The sequence below is a fragment of the Callionymus lyra genome, chromosome 12, assembly GCF_982586985.1.
Source record: "Callionymus lyra chromosome 12, fCalLyr1.hap1.1, whole genome shotgun sequence".
Lineage (NCBI taxonomy): Eukaryota > Metazoa > Chordata > Actinopteri > Syngnathiformes > Callionymidae > Callionymus > Callionymus lyra.
This window is the reverse complement of record NC_141829.1, coordinates 4,191,863-4,209,924: the sequence shown is the minus strand read 5'-3', so window position 1 is coordinate 4,209,924 and position 18,062 is coordinate 4,191,863. Positions and strand designations below refer to the sequence as shown.

Sequence of the window (18,062 nt, the reverse complement as noted above, 5' to 3'; positions counted from 1 at the left end):
TCTTTCTGTGGAACCTGGTAAACGCTTTATGGACCCGTGTTGGTTCCTGGACAAGGGTTTGGTACGACTGCACTTCATTTGCAGCCACATTTGAATAAGTGATTAATTTTACCAAGAATTACAAGATCAAAATAATTACTTCTGAAGAGTACCAGTTAAAAATGAGACTTTCAAACAAAATAGCATCACACTTTAAGTTATGTTTGTTTAAAAAAAGTTTCGACAGCAATTTAATCCCAGTGTTGGTCTATAAATTATCTTCATGACAGGGAACCTAACAAAAGTTTTTCAGGGTCAAATTCATTTTTCCTTACATTGCATAGTGATATTCATCAGGTTAACGGTAGAAATGGGGACCGACACGATGACTGGTTCAAAATCTTTATTGTTGACGTAAATACTTGAACCCATGTGACCAGAATGTTGCACTTTAACAACAGACATGTTACTTCTATGCCGGGGTTAGTACTCCTCGCCCTCTTCATCCTCCTCTCCAACACTGTCGGTGCCAACTTCTTCGTAATCTTTCTCCAGCGCCGCCATGTCTTCTCTGGCCTCGGAGAACTCGCCCTCCTCCATCCCCTCGCCCACGTACCAGTGGACGAAGGCCCTCTTTGCGTACATGAGGTCGAACTTGTGGTCCAGGCGAGCCCAGGCCTCGGCGATGGCAGTGGTGTTGCTCAGCATGCACACTGCCCTCTGCACCTTGGCCAGGTCTCCTCCTGGAACCACGGTGGGGGGCTGGTAGTTGATGCCCACCTTGAAGCCGGTGGGGCACCAGTCCACGAACTGGATGGTGCGTTTGGTTTTGATGGCGGCGATGGCGGAGTTGACGTCTTTGGGCACGACGTCTCCACGATACAGCAGACAGCAGGCCATGTATTTACCGTGACGAGGGTCACACTTCACCATCTGGTTGGCGGGCTCGAAGCAGGCGTTGGTGATGTCGGCCACGGACAGCTGCTCGTGGTAGGCCTTCTCTGCGGAGATGACGGGGGCGTAGGTGGCCAGAGGGAAGTGGATACGAGGGTAAGGCACCAGATTGGTCTGGAACTCGGTGAGATCCACATTCAGGGCTCCATCGAAGCGAAGAGAAGCCGTGATCGAAGACACGATCTGTCCGATGAGCCTGTTCAGGTTGGTGTACGAGGGCCTTTCGATGTCCAGGTTCCTGCGGCAGATGTCGTAGATGGCTTCGTTGTCCACCATGAAGGCGCAGTCGGAGTGCTCCAGGGTGGTGTGGGTGGTCAGGATGGAGTTGTAGGGCTCCACCACGGCGGTGGACACCTGGGGAGCTGGGTACACTGCAAACTCGAGCTTGGACTTCTTGCCATAGTCGACAGAGAGTCGCTCCATCAGCAGGGACGTGAATCCAGAACCAGTGCCTCCACCGAAGGAGTGGAAGATCAGGAACCCTTGCAGTCCAGTACACTGGTCAGCCTGTTAAAACGAAACACCATGACACGTCAAACAAGTCATTCACAGGATCAACTTTCATTAGATAGTTTCACTAGAATCATCATAAACTCACAAGTTTACGGGTCCGGTCCAACACCAGATCGATGATCTCCTTCCCGATGGTGTAGTGGCCGCGAGCGTAGTTATTAGCAGCGTCTTCTTTCCCCGTGATCAGCTGCTCAGGGTGGAACAGTTGACGGTAGGTTCCTGTACGCACCTCATCTGGAGGGAACATAAAAACAGTTTTGAGTGAGTGCAGGTAGAGACAAGGACTCGTCACGTCACCTCCTCATCTACGGACCGACCTATCACTGTGGGCTCCAGGTCCACAAAGATGGCTCTGGGGACATGTTTCCCGGCTCCGGTCTCACTGAAGAAGGTGTTGAAGGAGTCGTCTCCGCCTCCAATCGTCTTGTCAGAAGGCATCTGTCCATCAGGCTGGATCCCATGTTCCAGGCAGTACAGCTCCCAGCATGCATTGCCCATCTGGGCGCCGGCTTGGCCAACATGCATAGAAATACACTCACGCTACAAAACACAAGGACAAACTTTAGACAAGTTTTTTTTTCCATAAAACACAAAAACATCCAGTCATATGGCCTGGTATCGAGCTCTGGTTATTTTGTGGAACAAACTAATTCTGCTGGAGAATCAAGTAATGAACAGCTTTTGTCCTTGGTGACAAGTTTCATTGCCAACGTTTGAGCTTTCATTCCTGAAGAACCACTGAAAAGTGCATTATTATTATTAATATTATTATTATTAAAAGTGACAGAGGCTGTGAACATTCAGGTTGATTTCAGAATTGTTAACAAACGTCATTTTTTCCACTGGAGATTTTATATTTACATTTTCTGTATGAAAACAGCTTGAAAAATAAATGAACAAAATAAAACTCAAGATTTCTACAATGCGTCACATGTCATTTTCTTTTTATAAGGATGAGGTAAGTTATAAAAAGGGAAAAAGTATTCCTCACGAACTAGAAACTTTATTCTTGGTTCCAAATGAAACGTATGCGTCATTCAAGTGGCCTCAAAACTGTAGATTAAGGCTGCAGATATCGAAATAATATTGATATTGCGATATTGGCAAGTGTGATTATTTATAATTTTTTATTGTATAAATCAAGCATTTCTTAAATGTGCAATTCGACGAATCAGTGTCACATTCTGTAAAGTTGTCAATTTGTACTTCTATGTCTCGTTGTTGTTTACGTCTCCGTCCGTCTGTGAACTGTGCGGCGCAGCTTGCTAGGCCCGGTTGCTATGGCGACCGCAAGACTCCCGACTACGTAATACTATGGAGCCTTGAGGCACCTGGTTGTAAGTTTACAAACATTGTTAATGAACTGTTTGTACTGTCTACCACATTGGTTTGAGGTCAGCAAGTACAACAAGAACCCACACAAACACACAAGTGCTTTATAGTCTAAGAAATTGAGCCTTGAAGATAGAAAATATGAAGATTAGACCGACTTCCTGTTCGGTGATTATACATTTTTGTTCAGCCCGGTTAAATATTATGTCTCCTTGTATGATGGAGTTTGACGGATGTGATCTGTGACTGACATATTTATCATGAGTCGGACTTGACCTCGACACCCGTGACTCTGCGCTGCGATCCATTTTCTTTCCAATTAAATAAACCGACCACGGTAAAAAAAAAAAAACACCATCCCAAACGAAAGCTTTGCCGCCCAGGTGCCTTCTAAACTCAATAAATTCTATTTATACATCCGTCATATAATGAATAATGCAATATTTAAAACATTATTTATTCCATTTAAACTATATTGCACTATTTTTAACTTTATTTATATGTATTCTTTTTATATACACACATTTTTTTTATTTCCCTCTGTTCTTGTTTTTATGAATAATCGTCTGTATTGCTGTGTCTAATTGGAAAAGCAACTTTCCGAAGGAGACGTCCTGAGGATCAATAAAGTTCTACCTAATTCATTCTATGTTGTGTTTGCGTTGCCAAGCAACGAAATTCTATAGCCAGTTTCACTTCGGTGTTTTTCTTGCAACGAAAATAAAAGGAAATCTAAGTCTAGTCTACATTTCCTGCTCTCATCTCGTCAATATGTTTGCTAGATCCGCCTCTGACGGAGGATTCACTCATTCCTGGGATGAAGCGACGCTCCTTCCTTAAGGATAATACTTTATTTAATAGAAGAAAAATATATAACTTTGACGCCTACTGGTTTCATTTCAATCACTTCAGAGGATCCAAGTCACTGTGGAGAGTTTATGGATCAAGAGTCAAACAGGAAATGAGTCAAAACATACATCATTTAGTTGAATTGATCTGAAACATAAATACTGCATTAGAAAGGAAAAACTCCCTGCGTCAGCAGTAAATCCTTCATTCTGTCCTCACCCTCCTCCTCCCATTTCTCCTCCCTCCTCCTCCCTCTCCTCTCCTCCTCCTCCCATGTCTCCTCTCCTCCTCCCTCTACCTTCTCTCCTCCTCCTCCCTCCTCCTTCTCTCCTCTCCTCCTCCCATCTCTCCTCTCCTCCTCCTCCCATGTCTCCTCTCCTCCTCCCTCCTCCTACTCTCCTCTCCTCCTCCCATCTCTCCTCCCCTCCCTCCTCCTCTCCTCCTCCTCATCTCCTCTCCTCCTTCTATCCTCTCCTCCTCCCATCTCTCCTCCCCTCCCTCCTCCTCCCTCTTCCTTCTCTCCTCTCCTCCTCCTCATCTCCTCTCCTCCTCCTCCCATGTCTCCTCTCCTCCTCCCTCCTCCTTCTATCCTCTCCTCCTCCCATCTCTCCTCCCCTCCCTCCTCCTCCCTCTTCCTTCTCTCCTCTCCTCCTCCTCATCTCCTCTCCTCCTCCTCCCATGTCTCCTCTCCTCCTCCCTCCTCCTTCTATCCTCTCCTCCTCCCATCTCTCCTCCCCTCCCTCCTCCCTCTTCCTCCCCTCCCTCTTCCTTCTCTCCTCTCCTCCTCCCTCTTTCTTCTCTCCTCCTCCTCCTCCCTTCACTTCTGAAGCAACAGTGCACCTCCCTCTTCATCACCAGCGGAAAAGTCTTTATTGAACGAAAATGGCTGCCGGGTCCGTCATGTTGCGCAGACCACTCCTCTTTTCTCTCCATCCCTCCATCCCTCCATCCCTCCCCCACTGCCACGATGACTCTCACATAAAACCCTTAAAAAATGACACCCGCGGTGACGTCACCCTTGAGGGGTGTTAGCTAGTCATGCTAACGGTGTCAGTGCTGCACAGATGCGGGGTTTAATCCAGCGAGCGAGGCCTGATGAAATAAATAAATAAATAAATAAATAAATACAAATAAACTCGTATCTGACCCAGAATATCTCGCACCGTGTTAGCGGGATTTAAAGTTTAAAAGTTTTACCACTTACAACTCAACGATGTATATTTAAAAATAAATTAAACTGGTTTTAATCCAGCGCAAGAGAATATAAAAAATAAACTATAGACTGCATCGTCACCATCTTCATCATCATCTTCATGGTGATGAAGAGAGAATTTTACTCACCATTTTGTCTGCTTGTCCTTCGTCACGTGAGCAGGAATCAGACTCAAGACAGTAGTGCAGTGACGCCGGAGGGGCGGAGCTTATATAGTCCGGGATGAGCAGGGCAGGGCGTGACCGGAAGTGCCGTCAAACAGCTGCAGAGAGACGGGAAGGGACCAAACACGAGTGTTTTTAAAGTGCGTGGATGACTCCTCCCCCTCGTGAACACCTGCTGTCTGGAAAGGTTTTCGAGGATAAACACTATATTGTGTACTTAATCTAAGCAGCGAGTCACAGGTTTTATCTGTAGCTTTTATTTTGTATTTATTGTTGTTTGAACTTCCTGAAGTTTAGGACTTTTTACCATTTTTGTCTTTGTCCTTTTGTTCAATGATTCTCTGAGTAATTTGAGTGAATATTGAGATTTAATGTGTTTTAAAAAATATATTATTTTATTTTAATGAAAGGTTCATAAATATATTATTGGTATAGTAGGTTTTTTTTTGCATCTTTTCCAAACAATACACACATTTACAACAGATCATGTTTCTGAACTAGTGGACGATTGTCTGCTGGATCAAAGTTGGCATCGATGTTACCTTTATTCATAGTTTAGTTTAATTTTAAAATAAATAACTTGAGGTGAATTTAAGAAATGCTGTTCTACTATTTTCATTTTAATTAATATATCTTTTGATTGTTAGGTTAGGTGTGAATGTCTATTTTGTCATTTGAAATTGTTAATTATGTTCATAATACTTTTTCTATTTTTTTAATTTGTTTAAATACAAAATCATACAAATCATATAGTATTTTTAATTCATATCTAAGTGTTTAGAATGTATTTATATTGGGATGTGATATTTAAAAAAATGTATTTATGTTTAATTTAAACATTTTCATACGGTTTGAGCAGGTTCTTTCCTCCTCGTAATTTATTAAAGGGTGCCATAATTATTTATTATTATTATTATTACTATGTTTATCTTTCTTTATATATTAAAAAAAAAAAAAAATCAATCCTAATAATAGTTGTATATAATCCTTTAAGTGTTTATCATTTTGTGATGTAAAATTTTGATTTGTTTAATAAGTACTTTTCATAATTATTTCCCATATTCTTGCCACGTATATTTTCTTCAATAAATATAATAATAAAAAATGCACAGTGATGTTTTTAATTTCTTTGTTTGAAACAGGTGCAGCACTCTTGCTAATTCCTTTTATAAGATATGTAAATATAGATAATTCTCCATCTATATTGGTAATTTTAAATGCTTTTTTCCCTCATTTATATCTTGAGTTTTTACTAGTTGTCAACTCAGCTTCTGGATTTGCTTTAATTTGTGTTTTCTTATTCTAGGACAATATAATGGCGTCAGTTTTATCTTTTTATTAACTACTTACTAACATTTTTCTCTCCCCAGCACAGGCACATGTTTCCTATTGTTTTCTTGATTTCCATCTCAAATAATCTGATAAAAAATACTTCATTATTCACGTGTGAAGACACGATCTGCTGGTTTAATCTCACAGTGTTGTCACAGCTTCAATCTGACCACAGACTCTGTGATTCAGGGGAGACTGGGATCCTTTTGTCTGAGCGAGCGGCACAAACGACGCCAGTCCGGTCGCTCTTTTTTTTCGCCCTCGTTCTGACAGCTCGACGCTCACGTCGTGGACATAGTCGCTCTTTCATAAGTCACATTCCACACGTAACGGGATAGTGGGGGGAGGTGCTGGCCGAGGGCGGGGTCTGCCTGGACAAAGAAGAGATGTCATGAGGATTGAACCGACGCTGTGTTGACAGACTTTTGTGACTTTCAGGGGAATCTTGTCACATTTACAGAAAATACTGAGTCAAATATTGTCACCGATTCTTTAATTTTCACATTTTTCAAGTCATCTACATCCATTAATTATTCATTTCAGTATTCGTCTCCTTCGTCCTCCTCCACGTAATCAGTTCCCACTTCTTCGTAATCCTTCTCCAGCGCCGCCATGTCTTCTCTGGCCTCGGAGAACTCGCCCTCCTCCATCCCCTCGCCCACGTACCAGTGCACGAAGGCCCTCTTGGCGTACATGAGGTCGAACTTGTGGTCCAGGCGAGCCCAGGCCTCGGCGATGGCGGTGGTGTTGCTCAGCATGCACACCGCCCTCTGCACCTTGGCCAGGTCTCCTCCTGGAACCACGGTGGGGGGCTGGTAGTTGATGCCCACCTTGAAGCCGGTGGGGCACCAGTCCACGAACTGGATGCTGCGTTTGGTTTTGATGGCGGCGATGGCCGAGTTGACGTCCTTGGGCACGACGTCTCCACGATACAGCAGACAGCAGGCCATGTATTTACCGTGACGAGGGTCACACTTCACCATCTGGTTGGCGGGCTCGAAGCAGGCGTTGGTGATGTCGGCCACGGACAGCTGCTCGTGGTAGGCCTTCTCTGCGGAGATGACGGGGGCGTAGGTGGCCAGAGGGAAGTGGATACGAGGGTAAGGCACCAGATTGGTCTGGAACTCGGTGAGATCCACATTCAGGGCTCCGTCAAAGCGAAGAGAAGCCGTGATCGAAGACACGATCTGTCCGATGAGCCTGTTCAGGTTGGTGTACGAGGGCCTGTCGATGTCCAGATTCCTGCGGCAGATGTCGTAGATGGCTTCGTTGTCCACCATGAACGCGCAGTCGGAGTGCTCCAGGGTGGTGTGGGTGGTCAGGATGGAGTTGTAGGGCTCCACCACGGCGGTGGACACCTGGGGAGCTGGGTACACTGCAAATTCGAGCTTGGACTTCTTGCCATAGTCGACAGAGAGTCGCTCCATCAGCAGGGAAGTGAACCCAGAACCAGTGCCTCCACCGAAGGAGTGAAAGATCAGGAACCCTTGCAGTCCAGTACACTGGTCCGACTACAATGAGAAAGTAAAGTTATCAATTGCCTGATCAATGACTTTTTTGTTATAATAGAATACGAAGAATAAGAAGTAACCCTTCATAAACAATGAAACAGTAGAGTAACTGTCTTGTTATCCTAACCCTAACCCTAACCCTAACCCTTACTCTTACCCTAACCCTGTGTGAGAATGAATGTTTAGAACTTGTTGAAGTACACAATCCAACACCATTTTGTCCTCCTTTACCAATTTACGAGTCCGGTCCAAAACCGAGTCGATGATCTCCTTCCCGATGGTGTAGTGACCGCGAGCGTAGTTGTTAGCAGCGTCTTCTTTCCCCGTGATCAGCTGCTCAGGGTGGAACAGTTGACGGTAGGTTCCTGTACGCACCTCATCTGGAGGACGAGATCAATGGTCAGTCAAACTAACTGTTAGAGACACGAAACGATTTGTGTCTGGAGAACCACTTGAAAGCTCAGCAGGTGGTTCCTCCTACTCCTAGTACATTCATACGCTTGATTTACCGTCTCATCTCTTGACGTTGCAGTAGTGTTTGGGTTTTGCGTCTGTTTTTATTCGTAAGGTTTTTTACTTTAATAAACTTTCATTGGGACTCTAATTATTTTGTTTAGTTTTTATTGATATACGGATCTACCAAGTGACTGGAATACTAACTTTTGTTGAGTATATACTTCAAGATAATCTCTAAAGTGGTTCTAAAGGCACTGCGTATTAAATTAGTCTTCTCCAAAGAAGCACACAAAAGTAATATGAAGACATGATGGATATCTTAGGTCTATTAGGTACGGTTAATATTTTAGCAACCTGTCGGTTTGGAGCCAAAGCAGATCTCTGGACTTTGTTTTAGCCCATCATAGAGCCACCAAGATAAACAAGATAATCTAGTTAATAGTCTGGATTATTTCATTAATACAATCTTTGATGCGTCAGGTTCCCCAGGCAGGACAGTATCCCAGCCCGGAGGAAATAGTTATCGCAAGACCACAAAGTATTTCCAGGGCCAAAGGTGGGACCCTCACTCTAAAAAGGTTTAACAAGAGTGACACCGACCTATGACTGTGGGCTCCAGGTCCACAAAGATGGCTCTCGGGACATGTTTCCCGGCTCCGGTCTCGCTGAAGAAGGTGTTGAAGGCGTCATCCCCTCCACCGACAGCCTTGTCCGAGGGCACCTGTCCGTCAGGCTGGATCCCATGTTCCAGGCAGTAAAGCTCCCAGCATGCATTTCCAATCTGGGCGCCGGCCTGGCCGACATGAATGGAGATACACTCGCGCTGTGGAAAGTGAGCAGATCGGTTACACGAGTGATCTGATGGAAAACACACTTCATTAAACATCTCAAGCTAGTGTAAGTTCTCACCATCGTCTCTAGTCCAGGGTTCACGGACGGAAAGAAGACGTCGTGGCGAGCGTGGTGTCGTCCCTGCTCTTTTATACATGCTCACGACAGTGATTTGATCCGAGCTGTAATCTGAGGAGTCGCCGAGGGAACCGCGATAAAATCCAAAGTCAGACAATGCAGAAGGAGGTCACCACCCTAGTCATTGTATCTCAGTGTGTACCTGTGTGTAGTGCTGCCACTCAATCCTCGCCAAGATGGCCGACCATTGTGTTCCATCATCAGTGGTTCTTTGGAGACGGTTTACACTCGGAACATCTTCATGAACTGACCACGTCAAGTCAAAGGAAATACATTTTCTTGAGGCTTGAATTGTTGCAGTGCATTATGGATTCTGTAGAAGAAGTTATTCATGTTTTTTCATTCATGGTTTAATAGTTATAATCGTCAAATGATATAGTGAATTATATGTGTCCAACTCTCCCGTTAGATGGTTGTCTTAAATCAAAGTAGATTATTGACCTTTAAAGATTATCTCTGCAGGCAGAATTCTGAGCCGCTCTAGTAGAAGAACTCACATTTCTCCGATCTTTCAAACTCTTCACTGGCTGCCAGTTTCTTTCAGGATCATTTTAAAATTCTGGTTCTTACTTTCAGATCTATTCATGGTCAGACCTTCCATCAGTGATCTGATCCAGACTTACACCCCAGCTCGGGCTCTGAGGTCTGTGGATCAGAATCTACTGATGGTTCCTGAACTTCCGAAACAGAGGAGAGAAATCCTTCCAGACTGTTGCTCCTAAGCTTTGGAACCATCTCTGTGTTTGATGATCTACTGACTCCTTCAAGAAACATCTGTGTTTGATAATCTACTGACTCCTTCAAGAACCATCTGTGTTTGATGATCTACTGACTCCTTCAAGAACCATCTGCGTTTGATGATCTACTGACTCCTTCAAGAAACATCTGTGTTTGATGATCTACTGACTCCTTCAAGAAACATCTGTGTTTGATGATCTACTGACTCCTTCAAGAAACATCTGTGTTTGATGATCTACTGACTCCTTCAAGAAACATCTGTGTTTGATGATCTACTGACTCCTTCAAGAAACATCTGTGTTTGATGATCTACTGACTCCTTCAAGAAACATCTGTGTTTGATGATCTACTGACTCCTTCAAGAAACATCTGTGTTTGATGATCTACTGACTCCTTCAAGAAACATCTGTGTTTGATGATCTACTGACTCCTTCAAGAAACATGTGTGTTTGATGATCTACTGACTCCTTCAAGAAACATGTGTGTTTGATGATCTACTGACTCCTTCAAGAAACATCTCTGTGTTTGATGATCTACTGACTCCTTCAAGAAACATCTGTGTTTGATGATCTACTGACTCCTTCAAGAACCATCTGTGTTTGATGATCTACTGACTCCTTCAAGAACCATCTGTGTTTGATGATCTACTGACTCCTTCAAGAACCATCTGTGTTTGATGATCTACTGACTCCTTCAAGAACCATCTGTGTTTGATGATCTACTGACTCCTTCAAGAACCACCTGTGTTTGATGATCTACTGACTCCTTCAAGAAACATCTGTGTTTGATGATCTACTGACTCCTTCAAGAAACATCTGTGTTTGATGATCTACTGACTCCTTCAAGAAACATCTGTGTTTGATGATCTACTGACTCCTTCAAGAAACATCTGTGTTTGATGATCTACTGACTCCTTCAAGAACCATCTGTGTTTGATGATCTACTGACTCCTTCAAGAAACATCTGTGTTTGATGATCTACTGACTCCTTCAAGAAACATCTGTGTTTGATGATCTACTGACTCCTTCAAGAAACATCTGTGTTTGATGATCTACTGACTCCTTCAAGAAACATCTCTGTGTTTGATGATCTACTGACTCCTTCAAGAAACATCTGTGTTTGATGATCTACTGACTCCTTCAAGAAACATCTGTGTTTGATGATCTACTGACTCCTTCAAGAAACATCTGTGTTTGATGATCTACTGACTCCTTCAAGAAACATGTGTTTGATGATCTACTGACTCCTTCAAGAAACATCTCAAGACACTTTTATTTGAGCTTTTCCTTGATTCTCTGAGACTCTTGTGTTTGTCTCTGTGTTATCTTGACCTTTTTAAGTTTATATTTTATTGTGTATTGTTTTGATTGTTTAAGCGCTTTGTGACCCTGGTCTAAAAAAGGGCTTTACAAATATTACTTACTTCATTATTTAAATTTTCTTTGTTTTAATGTACTTTCTTTTTTCGTTAATTCATTAATTCTATGCAATTTTATGGTAATGTCTCTTAATGCATTTTGATTTATTGTATTTTTTTTCTTCATTTAATTCCATTTAATTTGTGTTATTTGATTATTTTATTCTGTAACGTTACCACAATATTAGGAATATTCCTGTGTTGTGTTGAGTGTTGAGTTTCTGATTCTGATCATACATACATTTTATTTTATTTTATTTTTTTTATACTGTAAAAATTCTGTTATCAAGTAAAAACGAAATATATATTTTTAAATGAAGTGAAGTGAACCCTGTGTGTATTTCTCTTTTCTCTGTATATGTGCATTTGTTGACCTTCTATGTTCCTTATCTTATCTTAAACACCACAGAAACTGACTCCAAAGGCCAGGTCTCTGCAGTAGACACATGTGCTAAAGACCTTGAAACTATACAGTGTGATTTCTAAAAAAGAACAGAATAATTTCACATATAAACCCAGGATTTATTTATACAGAATTAAATATAAATCTGGGTTTTTCCAGTCTTAAGAAGAGACTTTCACGGTGTCACGTCACATGGAAACAGTGGAAAGTGTCAACGAAGCAACAGGTCGACTCATCGTCGTCTGAACCCTGTGTCAGGTGGTTTGAACGCCGTGTTTGTCTTAAAGTGTGAAACGTTCCTGAGCGTGTTTTACTGCCGTGTCTAAAGTAAACAGCTGAGAAAAGCCCATCAACACTCTCTTAAACAAGTGGAACCAAACTCTCGACAAGCAGGTCATGATTCGGATCCATACGTCGTGTCCTGTTTCCTATTGTGAGGCTGGAGCCCGAGGGAGATCACGGCTCGTAACAAATGTGTTTTTCTACTGTGATTATGTCGGGCGACCTGCAGAGTTTGACCCCATTTCTGGTCAAATGGATTCAGAGGAGGATGAAGGATTAAAGTGACACGAGGATATTTCTCTGTGTCCTACGTCAGTTTAGACGTTTATCTCTTGATGCAGAACAGAAGATTGATTGATCCCTCAATGAAATTAAAAGTATGTTAAAAAACATGGACACCATGAGCTATTTTAATTCTGAAACATCATTTTTGTCTGATAATTATGTATTTTAAGGTTGTTTTTTTTCCACATACATTCATTTTTGTATCTATTTTTATATTTATAGTTATTTGTAGATATTAATAGATTTTTTGTTTAAAACAAAGCATTTAAACGTAATTTAATCTTTATATTTCCTCCAGTTAATCCCATTTAATTCGCACTTGTATTTCAACGTTGTTTTGCTCAAAACACGCTGACACTGGCAGAAACTCACCGGAAAACACTAAAGAAACCTTCAAAATAAAATCACGTGAATATCTTGACAAACTTCCTGAATGTTCTCGTTCATGTGATGAACGTTTGAGGGCTCGTGCGCAACATGCGTTAAGAAGAAATAACTAAATGTTCTTCTATAAGCCCTTAAACCATCTTTTATCTCGTAAAATAGTTTATAATTTGACGCAAACACGACTATAACAATACTTTAGGAAGTTTAAACAACATGTTTTTTATGCTGATCACTGATGGTTTTAACTTAAATAACAGCGTCATCTAGAGGCAAAATGTTTAACTTACATATCCGTGTTGAACAGCGAAATGATTCAATGACTTTATTGTTATTTAACCCGGTAAGAATGAAGGCAAAAACTGTTTATTGATGGTAAATATCGATTAGAAAATAGTAAAAATCAAGTTATAAAAAACTTAATAAGATGTTTTGGCGAAAAAATAACTCAATTAAAAAAATATTATTCATCTGAAACTCACATTATTCCACATCTTATTGTACACGATTATTACATTTTTATTATCTGTATTTCATTTTTATATTTGGATTTTTATGCGCATTTTTTAATTTGACATAGAACCTTCAACACTATAAAGTCAATAATATATATATATTTTTTTAATTACGTTGAATAATTGTTTCTTAAATTAAATGTGACGTAAGGCGCGACATATTTTCACGGTGACGTGCGCGCTCCGGCCGCGCGCTCCCGACACTGAAATGGGGGCGTGTCCTGCCGCTGAAAAAGCGTTTGACAGTTGACGTGCGACTGACAGACTTTCTCTCTCGCACCACATTGTCGGTCGAAGCGCAAGAAAGGAGACACAAAAACACACTTTTATTCTCTTCAATCAACCTTTTTACTTTTTTCCTCAGCTCAACTGACGTCATGGTGAGTATAACTTTATTTATACTGCTTTTCTCTCTGTGTCAGCTGTTTTCTTTATGACACTATGTCAGCAAATATTTAATCTGGCCTCTCCTTATGTTCCTGTAGACTTAGCCTGACACCAAAACTTAAAATAAACGTGTGCAGGTAATTAGTTGAGATATTTTTGAAACTGAAATTGAGGTCATTTGACGTAAAGTCCTTAAAAAAAACATTTATCTAATAAAGAAGTGGCTCTTATTACATAGTAAATGCAGATGGAATAAAATACATCAGGTGTGTTGGGCAATTTCTATTAAAACTGTAACATTTGACCTCATTTGCAAACATGTTAGTTTAAATAATAAGTTATTACAGGTGTTTTAGCCGTAACACGTACACGCTCACTTCCTGCCAACAGGCCCAGGATCTATTAATCCAGACACGCCAAAGAATTCCAGTCCAACTTGTTCTGAGGATGTCGCAGCATGTTCGTTTTTCCTGAGTGTTTTCCTCCGTCGTGGAGATGATTTCGTAATCTGAAGGAATGACGTTGGGGATGGACACGGTTCAGAACCGTCACCCGGTGTCAGGTTAGCTCCAGGAATAGCTGCTTCGACAGACACACCGACGACCTCTGGGATGTTGACGTGAAGTCAGTGACTTTACCGACGAGTCCTGGAGCGAAGGATGAGTGGAATACGACAGATTAAATCACCAGATCATCCAGAACCTTCACAGGCATGTGGTGACGCCTGAGGGAGGCGACGGTGAAAGTGATTCAGGACGAGTAAAGGGCCGCCATTCTTGAGCAAACAGATGCACGAAACTGGTCTTGTTTGCTCGTCGAAGCTGTTTCAACATGTAGACCAGTCGCAGAACAGGAAGCCGGACTCGTGAATCGTGTTTTCCTTCCATTGTCGTAGGAAAAAGAAGTCAAACTGGACACGCATGCTCACGTCAACAGACGCTGTTTGGTTTGGCAACTTAAGAAAGAACTTTATTGATCATTTGGGAAAGTTCCCGTGGGAACAAACACAGCATCTGACTGAAGAACACACAGATAAACAAGAGCTTTATTAACAAACAGACAGACAGAAACATTTTACAAGTCAAAAGAATATAAAGTATAAACAAGTAATAATAACTACAAACCAAGAACGATATCTTGCCAATCAGGAACCATCTTTATTCATTCTATGAAGTACAAACTAGACAAAAACACTCAACAAGTGCAGACCTCTGCCAAGCAGCTATTGCTTAATTTTATCCCCCAAGATTGACTAAAAGTTATAGTTCACCCAACATGTATAATTCATTTTCTACTCACTCTCAAGTCGACTACGTTTCGCGGATTATTTTCAGAGTAATCTTTTCTTTTTAGAGTTATAGACAAAAATGTTTGTTTATTTTAATGTAGCGACAAGAGCTCAGTTGTCTTCGTTTTCATCTTCGTCCAAAAAGACATTTCAAAACATCCAAATACCTCCATACAAATATATATTACTTACTTACTTACTTACTTATTGCTATTGTTTCGGAAACACCTTTAAAAAGTAAATATTTCAAGAATGTTTGTAGCAGGTGTTTTAAGAATGACGTGCTACACAAACAGGAAATACTTGTGGGAAAATATCACAAGAGCTTCCAGAGCACACACTCGGAGTACTTACTGTTGGTGTAGCAATATACGTGTTATTCCTTAACTGAGCTCCAGTCGCTCACATTAAAATGAACAACCATTTTTGTGTATATGTCTAATAAGGAAAGATTACTCTGAAAGTAATCCCAAAATTAGGCGACATTAGAGTATTTTGATGCTTTTTAAGCATTTGAAATTACATTGAGCTCCAGAACACAATTTTTTTGGGTTGTGCTGTTGACAGGCAGGTAAAGATGTTTTCTTTAAAGGTGTGTTAATTTTGAGTCAATATATCTGTGTCTCGGCCAAACCCTTTATTGACACATGGAACTAGTTAGTAATACATACATGCACTTGTGGTGACATAAGGTGCAATGCTGTGTGTAAAGTTTGTTCTAGCGTATGCTTGGTGAATACAGAACATCCATTAAGGTTGAGTCACGTCTGAATGTCTTTCAGCACAAAAGGGAGGAGCCTTGTTAAACAGGTTGCTATTAAGTGTTATTAGAGTTATTTGATGAGGACGGTTTGGTCAAGGTTATGAACGTATCAAATGAACTCTATCCGTACCATCTCTACCCTCCAGCGTGAATGTATCTCAGTCCACGTCGGCCAGGCCGGCGTCCAAATGGGCAACACCTGCTGGGAGCTCTACTGTCTGGAGCACGGCATCCAGCCTGACGGACAGATGTCGGGCGTCAAGGAACCACAGATTAGTTCAAACGACGACTCCTTCACCACCTTCTTCAGTGAAACCGGCGCGAAGAAGTACGTCCCGAGAGCCATCTTCGTTGACCTGGAGCCTACAGTCATCGGTCAGTGCTCAAATTCAAATACTCAAACACTTGTCTTAAATATCCAAGCTTGAGTCTATCTAATGAATCCTCAGACGAGGTCCGCACCGGAACCTACCGCCGGCTCTTCCACCCGGAGCAGTTGATCAGTGGAAAGGAGGACGCGGCCAACAACTACGCCCGTGGACACTACACCATCGGCAGAGAGATCATCGACAACGTGCTCGACAAGATCCGCAAACTGGTGAGAAAATAACTCACAAGCACAAGAATGACATGAAGAATATTTTTCATTTATCCATTATTTTGATTTACATGCAATTCCAGTTAAGTTTAGCTTTTGGTTTAGAGTTAGGGTTAGGGTAAGGGCTAGGGCTAGGGCTAGGGTAAGGGTAAGGGTAAGGGTAAGGGTAAGGGTTAGGGTTAGGGTTAGGTTTAGGGTAACAAGACTGTTACTATACGGTTTCATTGTTGTTGTCACGGTTACTTCTTATTCTTCGTATTCTATTATGACAAAAAAGGTAATAAAGAAGTATAGCATTTGATGGCCCAGTTTAGCCCTCGACAAAGCAATTGATAACTTTACTTTCTCCTTCTAGTCGGACCAGTGTACTGGACTGCAAGGGTTCCTGGTCTTCCACTCTTTCGGTGGAGGCACTGGTTCTGGATTCACCTCATTACTCATGGAGCGACTCTCTGTCGATTATGGCAAGAAGTCCAAGCTTGAGTTCGCAGTGTACCCAGCTCCCCAGGTGTCCACCGCAGTGGTGGAGCCCTACAACGCCATCCTGACCACCCACACCACCCTGGAGCACTCTGACTGTGCTTTCATGGTGGACAACGAAGCCATCTACGACATCTGCCGCAGGAACCTGGACATTGAGCGCCCTTCTTATACCAACCTCAACCGCCTGATCAGCCAGATCGTGTCTTCGATCACGGCTTCTCTTCGCTTCGATGGAGCCCTGAATGTGGATCTCACCGAGTTCCAGACCAATCTGGTGCCTTACCCTCGTATCCACTTCCCTCTGGCCACCTACGCCCCCGTCATCTCCGCAGAGAAGGCCTACCACGAGCAGCTGTCCGTGGCAGAGATCACCAACGCCTGCTTCGAGCCCGCCAACCAGATGGTGAAGTGTGACCCTCGTCACGGTAAATACATGGCCTGCTGTCTGCTGTATCGCGGAGACGTCGTGCCCAAAGACGTCAACACTGCCATCGCCGCCATCAAAACCAAACGCAGCATCCAGTTCGTGGACTGGTGCCCCACCGGCTTCAAGGTGGGCATCAACTACCAGCCCCCCACCGTGGTTCCAGGAGGAGACCTGGCCAAGGTGCAGAGAGCGGTGTGCATGCTGAGCAACACCACCGCCATCGCCGAGGCCTGGGCTCGCCTGGACCACAAGTTCGACCTCATGTACGCCAAGAGGGCCTTCGTCCACTGGTACGTGGGCGAGGGGATGGAGGAGGGCGAGTTCTCCGAGGCCAGAGAAGACATGGCGGCGCTGGAGAAGGATTACGAAGAAGTTGGACAAGAGAGCCTGGATGATGAGGATGAAAATGATGAGGAGTACTAATGAGGCCATGCTTGGATTTGTAAGATTTTATTTTATTTTCATTTGTCTGCCGTCAGATTAAATGATTTGTGCAATGTATGGATTGATGTTCACTTTTGCTCAATAAATCTTATTTCCATGTACTTTTTTTTTTATTTAAAACTACAAGTTCACCGGAACAAGGTTTATACATGGTTGACTCAAGGTACTGAATTGGATGTAATTTCTATAAAACAGAACATCACTCCAGTAGGCTCCATGCTGGGGGGTTCCATTGCCAGACATCCAGTTCAATGGTAGGCCACGCTAACGTTAACGTCACTAACGTTTTCTGCGCCTGTCAATCAGTCCTTCACGCAGATTCAAGATCAGGGCCAATGCTGGTTCACTTCACATCTTGGATTCTTGAGGAAATGGA

The 18,062-nt window shown here is 42.5% G+C and overlaps 3 protein-coding genes and 1 pseudogene across 4 annotated transcripts in view; 1 reads left to right on the top strand and 3 right to left on the bottom strand.

Moving 5' to 3' along the window:
• Positions 1 to 18,062, bottom strand: part of LOC148068012 (tubulin alpha chain-like) — a 49,371-nt gene that overhangs the window by 12,597 nt on the left and 18,712 nt on the right. The gene's annotated exons all lie outside the window — the stretch shown is intronic.
• On the bottom strand, positions 368 to 5,087 carry LOC148068017 (tubulin alpha chain). Its single transcript, XM_087803602.1, has 4 exons — positions 4,969 to 5,087; positions 1,764 to 1,986; positions 1,532 to 1,680; positions 368 to 1,440 (listed from the first exon to the last, which is right to left on the bottom strand). The coding sequence occupies exons 1-4, from the start codon at positions 4,969 to 4,971 to the stop codon at positions 463 to 465; spliced, it is 1,353 nt and encodes a 450-aa protein (XP_087659728.1). The 5' UTR covers positions 4,972 to 5,087; the 3' UTR covers positions 368 to 462.
• Positions 6,876 to 8,227, bottom strand: LOC148068016 (tubulin alpha chain pseudogene; annotated as a pseudogene). Its single transcript, XR_015713155.1, has 2 exons — positions 8,079 to 8,227; positions 6,876 to 7,847 (listed from the first exon to the last, which is right to left on the bottom strand). The product of XR_015713155.1 is annotated as a tubulin alpha chain pseudogene (transcript).
• LOC148068015 (tubulin alpha chain-like) lies at positions 13,540 to 17,787 on the top strand. The gene is made up of 4 exons (XM_087803599.1): positions 13,540 to 13,676; positions 15,881 to 16,109; positions 16,184 to 16,332; positions 16,688 to 17,787. The coding sequence occupies exons 1-4, from the start codon at positions 13,674 to 13,676 to the stop codon at positions 17,663 to 17,665; spliced, it is 1,359 nt and encodes a 452-aa protein (XP_087659725.1). The 5' UTR covers positions 13,540 to 13,673; the 3' UTR covers positions 17,666 to 17,787.